The 10,912-nt window shown below is 46.3% G+C and overlaps 2 protein-coding genes across 3 annotated transcripts; both read left to right on the top strand.

Annotated features, from left to right (window-relative positions):
• The first annotated feature begins 437 nt into the window (after window positions 1-437).
• snrpg (small nuclear ribonucleoprotein polypeptide G) lies at window positions 438-1,864 on the top strand. The gene is made up of 4 exons (XM_037479213.2): window positions 438-578; window positions 771-793; window positions 1,245-1,369; window positions 1,696-1,864. The coding sequence occupies exons 1-4, from the start codon at window positions 547-549 to the stop codon at window positions 1,744-1,746; spliced, it is 231 nt and encodes a 76-aa protein (XP_037335110.1). The 5' UTR covers window positions 438-546; the 3' UTR covers window positions 1,747-1,864.
• A 5,213-nt stretch (window positions 1,865-7,077) lies between these two features.
• On the top strand, window positions 7,078-10,887 carry plpbp (pyridoxal phosphate binding protein). Of its 2 annotated transcripts, none has more exons than XM_037478626.2 (8): window positions 7,078-7,228; window positions 7,624-7,731; window positions 8,428-8,463; window positions 8,555-8,630; window positions 8,704-8,844; window positions 8,925-9,067; window positions 9,536-9,634; window positions 10,005-10,887. In XM_037478626.2, exons 1-8 carry the CDS (start codon window positions 7,088-7,090, stop codon window positions 10,173-10,175), a joined length of 915 nt encoding a protein of 304 aa, XP_037334523.2. In that variant the 5' UTR covers window positions 7,078-7,087; the 3' UTR covers window positions 10,176-10,887. The 2 variants fall into 2 exon arrangements, with proteins under 2 accessions (XP_037334523.2, XP_037334524.2); XM_037478627.2 differs by lacking the exon at window positions 7,078-7,228 and adding an exon at window positions 7,284-7,484.
• The last annotated feature ends 25 nt before the right edge of the window (window positions 10,888-10,912 follow it).

Consider the following 10,912-nt stretch of genomic DNA (forward strand, 5'->3'; position numbering starts at 1 on the left):
CTATTTTCCTTTTTTTGAGGACTTTGTTACTCAACAAATAAAACAATTTTAACCCGTCTTGTCTGGATTCTTTACACTGGTGTTCATTCCACAACATCAAGTATTTAATATAAAGGTATTTGCATCAATATTGAATCAGAGAGAATCCCCCAAAAACAATTGCACAGGCTACTTATTTCAAAACGTATTTCAGTATTACGTTTTTAAAACGCTGTCCCTGCTTGCCTCATATCTACTGAAGAACATTTTTAAACTTTTAGACAATGCTTGTCTTGATAATATACCGTAATTACGAATTCCTTGATGTCATCTCTTCTCGGTCCCCGTTAATGCCCCGTAGTACGTGAGTTGTGTCCGCTGAAGGTCAGAGGCAGACCAGTAGTGCCTCCTCGCGGCCTTGCGGCGGCGCTGTGATGAAATAGAACAATAAATCTCCACTTTGGACAGCTTCCGGTGAACTTCCGTTCCCCCACTGCACGTTTCCCTCCCGTTGTATAGAGAAGCGGTAAACGTCTCCGTGTCGTTTTAAAGTATTTTGAAGACAAAATGAGCAAAGCGCACCCCCCCGAGTTGAAGAAGTAAGTTGTGCAGACACTTTAAACCAACACGGACTTTGTATTCAGAATGCGCTTTGTCTGCTAGAAAACGCCGATACATTGTTAGCATGAGAAGCTAGGTAACATTAGCTAACGTTGTGTCTGTAATGGTAGCTATGTGACTACGATGTGTAAGCCTGATTAACGAAAGTCAATGCCCTGTGTTTTATTTAGGTTCATGGACAAGAAGCTTTCACGTAAGTAACTTGAAGTTGTTCAGTCCATTACACGTATAAACTGAGCCCACTTCAAATGGACTGATCTTCCTAGTGTTAGATCAATCGTGAAGAAAGCACCATTCATTCGTGAGATGAACTCGAAGCCTAGCATCAAACTGCATATTAAACAAAGAACGTAAATAAGTCTGCTTCCAGTCTTAATGCCTGTGGGATTCTTTCAAATCCACAACATTTTCATAAAAGCAAATTGTGTCCAATTGAGGGAAATAATGTCTTTTACTACAAATGTTATTCTACAGACTTGAGGAGACCTGCTTAAACCACATCGTAAATATGTATTTACATAGAACAGTATCATAGTTATATCAGTCACACTAATTGTTCTAGTAATAGTTTAAACGGGATCAGTTGAACCTTGTTTGGAAAGCAGACAGAGGGGGAAAGTGGCTCAATCAGTGTTTCCTTTCAGTGAAGCTGAATGGAGGCAGACACGTGCAGGGCATCCTGCGCGGGTTCGACCCCTTCATGAACCTGGTGGTGGACGAGTCTCTGGAGATGGGCCCAGGAGGACAGCAGAACACCATCGGCATGGTGGTCAGTACTGTTTTTTTTGTTTATCCTCCCGACTGGGCGAGAGATTTACAGCCGGTCTCGGGGAGAACAATGATTTATCTGTCATCTAGATGGTGCAAAAGGTGTAATTAGGTCAGACTCGCCAAGTTACAATAAACTTTGCTTAAGACTATGTGCACGCAGTTAGCAACCAGCCCCAGGAGGGTTATAATCCCAGTATTTCAGTTCCTTCAGGTGAGATGGAAGGCTGAAACACCTACGATGTGACAGCTTGTGTGGCGAAAGGTGTTCTAAACCTGCAGGAAGTCTAAAGTGCCGTGTATTTGCTCTGGTCTTCTCTCTTAAAGGTGATTCGAGGAAACAGCATCATCATGTTGGAGGCCTTGGAGAGAGTATGAGGAGAGTCATCCACACCTTTTCACTTTGTTTTGTAACCAGCCCATCCGATCATAGACCGTTCTGTTTGGATATATTTTGAAATGCGTTATCCTGTGAATAAATGCCTTTTTCTTTGTGCTTTTGATTGCCTGTGTTCAATGTATTAACATGAGTGTGTATGTAGTACATGGCTTTTTATCTGTAAAATCGGGCAGATTAGCGACTACATGAACATGTTGATTATATCTTACATCAATTCCTCATTTTATGCAACGTCAACATGGGTAAAGTTGACTTTTAAATGTGTGATATGTTGTGCAACTGCAGTAAGAAAATATTATTTATTTAGTTTACTTCTGTTATGTAATACAGTTCCATCAGGTTAAATTAGGCAATAGTTGATATTACAAACCAACACACAGCTCCATAGAATTTTTTGAGGCATAAATGTCATTGTGACTACATACCTTAATCAGTTCTTTTCATTGGCTGGTTAGTAACCCGTTCTTTGTTTAATTTCTAAGCAGCCAATCACATGGCGGCAACTCAGTGCATTTAGGCATGTAGACATTGTCAAGACAATCTCCTGCAGTTCAAACCGAGCATCAGTATGGGGAAGAAAGGTGATTTGAGTGACTTTGAACGTGGCTTGATTGTTGGTGCCAGAAGGGCTGGTCTGAGTATTTCAGAAACTGCTAATCTACTGGGATTTTCACACACAACCATCTCTAGGGTTTACAGAGAATGGTCCGAAAAAGAAAAAACATCCAGTGAGCGGCAGTTCTGTGGGCGGAAATGCCTTGTTGATGCCAGAGGTCAGAGGAGAATGGCCAGACTGGTTCGAGCTGATAGAAGGGCAACAGTGACTCAAATAACCACCCGTTACAACCAAGGTGGGCATAAGAGCATCTCTGAACGCACAGTACGTCGAACTTTGAGGCAGATGGGCTACAGCAGCAGAAGACCACACCGGGTGCCACTCCTTTCAGCTAAGAACAGGAAACTGAGGCTACAATTTGCACAAGCTCATCGAAATTGGACAATAGAAGATTGGAAAAACGTTGCCTGGTCTGATGAGTCTCGATTTCTGCTGCGACATTCGGATGGTAGGGTCAGAATTTGGCGTCTACAACATGAAAGCATGGATCCATCCTGCTTTGTATCAACGGTTCAGGCTGGTGGTGGTGGTGTCATGGTGTGGGGAATATTTTCTTGGCACTCTTTGGGCCCCTTGGTACCAATTGAGCATCGTTGCAACGCCACAGCCTACCTGAGTATTGTTGCTGACCATGTCCATCCCTTTATGACCACAATGTACCCAACTTCTGATGGCTACTTTCAGCAGGATAATGCGCCATGTCATAAAGCTGGAATCATCTCAGACTGGTTTCTTGAACATGACAATGAGTTCGCTGTACTCAAATGGCCTCCACAATCACCAGATCTCAATCCAATAGAGCATCTTTGGGATGTGGTGGAACGGGAGATTCGCATCATGGATGTGCAGCCGACAAATCTGCAGCAACTGTGTGATGCCATCATGTCAATATGGACCAAACTCCCTGAGGAATGCTTCCAGCACCTTGTTGAATCTATGCCACGAAGAATTGAGGCAGTTCTGAAGGCAAAAGGGGGTCCAACCCGTTACTAGCATGGGGTACCTAATAAAGTGGCCGGTGAGTGTATATGTGTGTGGGTATATATACATGTGTGAATGTGTATATATACACCTAAAGGATTATTAGGAACACCATACTAATACTGTGTTTGACCCCCATTCGTGCTTCATGCTTTGCTGCATACCTCGGTTGTAACGAGAGGTTATTTCAGTCAAAGTTGCTCTTCTATCAGAATAGCAACTTTGACTGATTCAAGCTATCAGCTTGAATCAGTCGGCCCATTCTCCTCTGACCTCTAGCATTAACAAGGCATTTTCGCCCACAGGACTGCCGCATACTGGATGTTTTTCCCTTTTCACACCATTCTTTGTAAACCCTAGAAATGGTTGTGCGTGAAAATCCCAGTAACTGAGCAGATTGTGAAATACTCAGACCGGCCTGTCTGGCACCAACAAAATTGTTTAAATCACCTTTCTTTCCCATTCTGACATTCAGTTTGGAGTTCAGGACATTGTTTTGACCACGACCACACCCCTAAATGCATTGAAGCAACTTCCATGTGATTGGTTGATTAGATAATTGCATTAATGAGAAATTGAACAGGTGTTCCTAATAATCCTTTAGGTGAGTGTGTATGTATATATATATATATATATATACACTCACACACACCCAAAGTGGTAAACCTTGGGGAAACACGTGATAATCGGTATGGTAGGCCCCGTCCAGTGGAATGCACAAACATCAGCATAAACACAATGTAAAATGTACCTGAACCTCATCTGTGTCTACATTAATAGTGATTAACCTCATAGTATTCTATGTATATAATATAGTGATCAATGAGGCTACAGTTAGATCGCTGACGTCATTAGTGAATAACAATATCTATGATAGAGTGATCATTGACGCTGTAGCTGAACACTGTCACGGTCCATAAAAAGGACTGAAATGTTGAAGAAGCGTCCCATCACCATATTTACTCTGCATCCAGGAACTGTAGTGCTCTCACTGAGAAACCTCTTGTGTGTCCACAGCATTTGGTGAGACAGACGTCTGTCAGCGTGTCATTAACAATGGACCGTTGGGCCCCTTTTAAATACATCAAACACAACACAAATTGCCTGAAGGGAAGTTGCTTTTCCCATGAGTAACAGGAAGTGCTCAGTCCTCAGCTTGTCCTCACTGGAGACGCTTCTCAGCCTTCCCTATCATGGAAGACACCTCCCTCTGTAAAACCCCAGAAAAACACACACACACAACAAGTTGGATCACAGAGGAATGTGTCCGGTTTCTGCTCAAAGATGTGCTCGGAGTATCTGTCTTATTCGTACAGTTACAAGAGAAGAAAGGATGTGTGAAGTTTGGAATGGAGTTTGAACCAGTTCTTCAACTTCTATTCAAACAAGTGTCTTTTGTGCAACTAAATGAGAGTAGCCTGTATGCAAGTTAGCACATTGTCACATTGTTATTCTTTTGCAAGGTTACAGATCTATTGGGACATTTGTACAGAACTGTCTTTAACTTTCCAACATCTACTGATTCACAATCCTCAGCAAGGGTAATAAAAAAATGCCTTTACATGCACACCATTCAGAATCTGCTTTCCACCCCCCACTGACCTATTACCAAGGTGAAAAGTCCCCCTGACCTCTTTGCACCTTGCAGGTTTCGAATAAACAGACATCACAGTCACTCGGTTCACTGTTGTGAAATGCTGTGCCAGTTGCCAACAGACCGTCAGACGGTCAGACTGGATGTGCCGTTTTCTGTTCATTAAATTATGATGCAAACATCGAGACAGTTGTTTGACAGACGTTACATTTCTAAGATTGAGTGCCCGCAATCAAATAATATTAAGTTATGGTTGATAGATGCCAATGTTTTGCGGCAGATCCTCCTGGGAACAGACTTAGTAGCAGCATCACAGCTCCCTAAGGTTCATGTTCCATTCTGCAACAGCAGGAGGGGTGTTGTCAAGAGCTTTGACATCTGCACCACGAAGAAGATTACATTACATGTCATTTAACTGACGCTTTATCCAAAGTATCCATTTTAACCCACTTTGTCTGGGGAGCAATGGGTGTCTTGCTCAGGGACACTTCGACATGGCACATGGAGCAGCTGGGATCCAAACCACCAACCTTGCGGTTCCAAGCACACCACAATACTCTATGTGCCACCATCGCCTCCCCCATCCACTTGCAATTAACTATGGACCGGCCAGCATGGTATAGAAGTGCATCTCTTACAGGAGGGATCACATGTGAACGATCTGTCGGTTGCGACAGCCGAGTCGCAACCGACCAATCAGTCGATGAATAATGAGCAGCCTTACGAGGATGCGCCCCCCTCTCCCGGATTTTAGCCACAGCTAAAGTGTCTTTGGTATTATGCAAATTATGGGCTATTAAACGCACATTCACTTAGTGAGGGGGACGAAACCTTGCCCAATCCCTGAGGCGCGCTGCGGCTAACTCAGTGTGGGTTTAGTTTGGTCCCATTGTCCAATCATTGAGTGTTTGGGGGCTCTCAGGCGGACATCTGGAGCCCATTGTCAAAGTCAAAGTAAGTCAAAGTAGCTTTATTTGTCAATTGCTGCATGTCAGACATACAAGTAATCGAAAAAAAACGTTTCCCACACTCCCACGGTGAAACATATAAAGTGCACAGGCACAACAACAGATAAGATAAGACAAGACATTTTTATACAAAAAGATATAGCAGCAATTGATAAAAAGTGCAGAGTCCCAAGTGATTTAAGGGGATGTAGGGGGGGATTTCAGCCCCGGGTCAGACTGACGGATATGGGGGGGAGTGAGGGGAGAGAATTTAGCTGTCTGACAGCTTGGTGTATGAAGCTGCCTCTGAGTCTGGTGGTACGGCAGCGGAGGCTCCTATACCTTCTACCAGAGGGTAGGAGGCTGAACAGACTGTGTGCGGGGTGGGTGGGTGGTGTCACTCGCAATCGAGGTAGCTTTCCGGATGAGGCGGGTGGTGTATGTGTCTTTCAGGGAAGGGAGTGGGTCGCCAATGGTCTTACCAGCTGTGTTCACTATGCGTTGCAGTGCTTTCATGCTGTGTTCAGTACAGCTACTGCCCCACACAGTGATGCAGCTGGTCAGGATGCTTTCAATGGTGCCCCGGTAGAAAGTGTTCAGGATTGGTGTGGGAGCTTTCACTCGCTTGAGTTTGCGGAGGAAGTAAAGGCGCCGCTGGGCTTTCTTCGCCAGTGATGCAGAGTTGGTGGCCCACGTGAACCCTTTACTGTTTTTCCAGTCCAGTTCAGCATTGGATGCTGACTTAGCCCAAGGAAATTATGTTATCATGTTAAAACAATGGTTTTAGATGGGAAAAAAACATGAAATCTGATATTTATTTATCTAATCATCAAATATAATATTTTGTCATTGAAGCAATCTAATTCAATGAGGAAAGAGCCTGAAAGACTTCAAATCGGAGAGTTTACTGAACTGTAAACATGTGGTGGCAAAAGGCTGTCCCATTCATATTTACACCATTTAAAACATCGCAGACTCTGACCACGTGACGTCAGTTCATTCCCCGACGTTGGGGTTTAGGGGGAAATTTGGGGCACTCAAATTGGACGAAATGCGACATCGTGGATGTCAACTTCCGTTAACCCTTCAAAATAAAAAAAGAACTGACGAAGGAACAGTAGACGGCGCTGTTTTTGAACGACGCACTTCCTTTTCATATCGACTTTTATTTCGAAAGGCATATGTCGTCATCACCGACGTGTTTCTCTACGTCTGCTTTCGTAGCAGCCCCTATGTGGAAAGTCGCAATGTCGGAGGAGGTTGGGAAGGCGCTACAGTCGGTAGTGGATCGGGTGAACCAGGCGGCGGCACGGCGGCCCAAGGTAACTTCCCCCCGGCAGGCTGCGCCGCGGAGCACCGCCCCCGTGAGGTGGTGCTGCGGCAGCACGACTCGTTATGTAAGGCTGCCAAACACCTCCAGCACCATAACACCGTTCGTGGTTGTTGGTGGCGGTGTGTCACGCGTGAGGGGAGGATGTGACTTCACGCGCGTCGCACACACATGCATGCCCGTAAACACGAGCAGGCTGGTGGAAGCAGAAGTTCTCGTGAAGGCTCCTCCATTAGAGCTGCATCAAGGTTGGTATCTAGGTCAAAGCATGAAGGAGAGTGCGCGGCGGCCCCTGCGCGTCTCTGCGTGGGTAACAGAGATAAAGCAATGATCCGAATGACTGCATCTTCCAAGCACGGAACGTGAGCGTGTGCTGTCCCCCCACAGACCCTGCCCGCCGTGCCGCCGCGCCTCGTCGCTGTCAGCAAGACCAAACCCCCGGAGATGGTGGTGGAGGCCTACAGACAAGGACAGCGCCACTTCGGGGAGAACTACGTGAGTGTGGCACAAACACACTGGTCCCTCAGGACAAACAGAGGGGTCAGAGGTCAGGGATTGACATTTACATGTTTGGTTTCCCAGAGTGAGTTTAATTTGATTAAAGTTGACTACTATTTGTTACAAATGTACTTGATGAACTAGATTTACAATTTACAACAAACTCATTTTGTATGAAAACATGTGCAAGTGATTCAGACAAAGACATAAAGAGTCGCTCATTGAATATGTGCAGAAGCACTGTTGTCTTCGTCCATTTAGTCGCAATGCTTTGGACATGGTGTCATGGTATTGTTTCTACTGTCAAGCTGCTTGACCTTTAACCTCAGCAGGTCTCCCTTTCCACCTGAGTCTATGTTGCTTAGTAACGAGCATCCGGTGGCCGAGAGGCCTGAGAACCCTGCAGTGAGTTTTATTATTTTAGAAAACGGAGCCGGCAGGTCTGCATGAAGTGGATTCAGCCTGCAAGCTAAACTGACACAGCTATGCTAAGCGCACTCAAGTCGGCCCGTAGTCTGTTTACATGAACCACCGTTTGTGGATGATGCGCTCGTGACACATTAATAACTGTCCTTCACCCCTCAACCACGCATACTATCTTAAACGCAAAACCACCAAGCCAAATTGCACCGTCCAAAGTGGCTGATGCCAAGCCCTGGTCCAGGTTGACCTCGTCCTTTGTGTCCGCTGCAGGTCAACGAGCTGGTGGACAAAGCTTCGGATCCTCTGGTAGGTTGTCACATTTCTTAAAGCACAATCGACCCCCCCCCCCAAGCAGTCTGTGACCAATCAATACCTCGTTCATTTGTCCCTCTAAAAGATTCTAGGATCGTGTCCAGAAATCAAGTGGCACTTCATAGGCCATCTACAGAAGAAAAATGTCAACAAACTTTTGGGTGAGTGGCGGCCTGATTCCCTGCTCGCGCCGCATGTCCAACCAACACTGAGTCTGGTCTCCGTGTTCCACAGGCGTGCCCAACCTGTCCCTCGTGGAGACGGTCGACTCGGCGTCCCTGGCTGACAAGGTCAACAGCTCGTGGCAGCGAGTCCGCGGGGGCGGCGCCCAGAGGTTAAAGGTCATGGTGCAGCTCAACACCAGCGGAGAACAGAGTGCGTGTGGACTCCCGTTGGGTGAGGAGGGGGGGGGGCCCAGGCGATTGCTCACAGGGGCCATGTGTGGTGTGTTGCAGGTAAACATGGCCTCCCGCCAGAGGAAACGGTGGACACGGTGAAGCACATCGTGTCCAAGTGCTCCGCGCTGCACTTTTTAGGACTCATGACCATCGGACGCTACGGCTACGACCTCAGCCTGGGCCCCAACCCCGACTTCCAGGTACGAGGACCTACATCCATCTGGCATGGGAGCAATGCTACAGAGGCTTAGACAGCGGTTTGCTGTCAAATCTGTGAAACATTTTTGTGGCAATTTTCTGAAGCTGACATTTTGTCCCAGAAGGACATCAGAGAAGACAACCACAAATAAAACATGTTAAATTGCCAAATGAAGATGATCGGCTGCACAACTCGTTTACTCAACCCTTCCTGATATTAACATTTAAATTTAACCGGATATGTGCTCTGTTAACTGACAGTGAAAAAACGTCACTAAAAATGAATCGCACAAACTGTTTAACTCAATCTAAACAATATGGATTTATAACAAGAACAAAAGCTCTGAAATATTTGGATCCGTACTCGATGACTTGCCGATATTTCTATTGGTCAGAAAAGAGGACTAAACGTCCGTTTGAGATCATTAAGGAAGCGTGTTGGTTTTCTGATGTGGACTGGTGCTCCTCAGATGCTGCTGGCTCGCAGGCAGGAGGTGTGCGACGGCCTCAAGCTGCCTCTGGAGGACGTGGAGCTCAGCATGGGCATGTCTACAGACTTTGAACACGCGGTGAGGACACGCCTCGTCACACAGATATGGAGGACGGGAGGGAGCTTCTGTCATCAGTGTTTTCATGTGCTCTACAGATTAGATGAACCATCTCAGACACCTGGGAGTTGGGTTAAGAAGAAGTTTGAGTTAAAGTGGGAGGGAATATCTCAATGTACACAGATTAATATTATTAGCCATTAACCAAAAGGCTCCCTTCCTCTGGAGGCACTGAGAGGTGAGGAAAAGAATAGAGGAGGCGTAACATGCCACCATGCGGATGCTTGTTGGCCTGTATGACACCTGATAGCAGTGTGATGTGTGTCAGTCAGAACCTGGTGCTCCATCAGCATGCACATTGTGTGAACTGCCGTCTTTCCGTGTGTTGAAGATCGAGGTGGGCTCCACCAACGTGCGGGTGGGCAGCGTCATATTCGGCAACAGGGAGTATCCCAACAGCGCTGGCAACACTCCCAACCCCAGCCCGGCCCCCAGCCCCGAGAAAAGCAGCAAGAAGGTGTCCGAAGACGCCGCCAAAAAGATGCAGCACCTCACTGTCTGAACCCCAAGAAGAGCCCCCCCCCCCCCCCCCCGAAGTAGCCTAAAGAAACAACATGCAAACTGAAGCAGATCATCCCCACTGAGCTGTGAGAGCTACGATAAAAATGTTAAAGGCCTAAAAAAACTGCCCTTCTTGCTCTTTTAAGCATTAACAAGTGGCGTCCGGTACAGCCGTAGTTTGACCTTTTTTAAAAGTAGTGTCACTAACCTCTAGTGCTCCCACTTGCTCCCCATGGAACTGGTATCCTACGAGCCTACGGCCCGAGGCGAGGTACCGCCGCTGGAAACGCGCTGGAGGTCATTTCACGAGGTGGTTGGTTTGCTGGCGTGAGATTTTCTACCTTTCCAGCTCCGATGAGCTTGTTGTGTGCAGCGTTCCACAGATCAGGAATTCCTGAAGACTTATTGAATAAACCCGTTGTCCCTTTATAATGACATAGTATCGTGCGTTTGATATTGTTTCTTACGTCGTGTGAGATCTCTATTCTTGATATTAACGCGAGTAAGCGGGAGGGGGGGGAATCTATGCAAAGTGGATATGTTAGTTTATACACTGCAGCTAGTGTTGCGTGGCAGATTTCTTCCAAAATGTTCCGATGTTGGTGTGTTATCTGTCTCGTGTCCGTGGGTTCAGAAGGAGGCGCTTCAGCATCGTTGGGTTCTGGCTCTTGAGGGGAAGCCAAAGCCGAGCAATAAATGGTTTGGTGAAAGTTTCTGCCACTGGCTGCGTATTTCTTG

The sequence above is a fragment of the Pungitius pungitius genome, chromosome 1, assembly GCF_949316345.1.
Source record: "Pungitius pungitius chromosome 1, fPunPun2.1, whole genome shotgun sequence".
Lineage (NCBI taxonomy): Eukaryota > Metazoa > Chordata > Actinopteri > Perciformes > Gasterosteidae > Pungitius > Pungitius pungitius.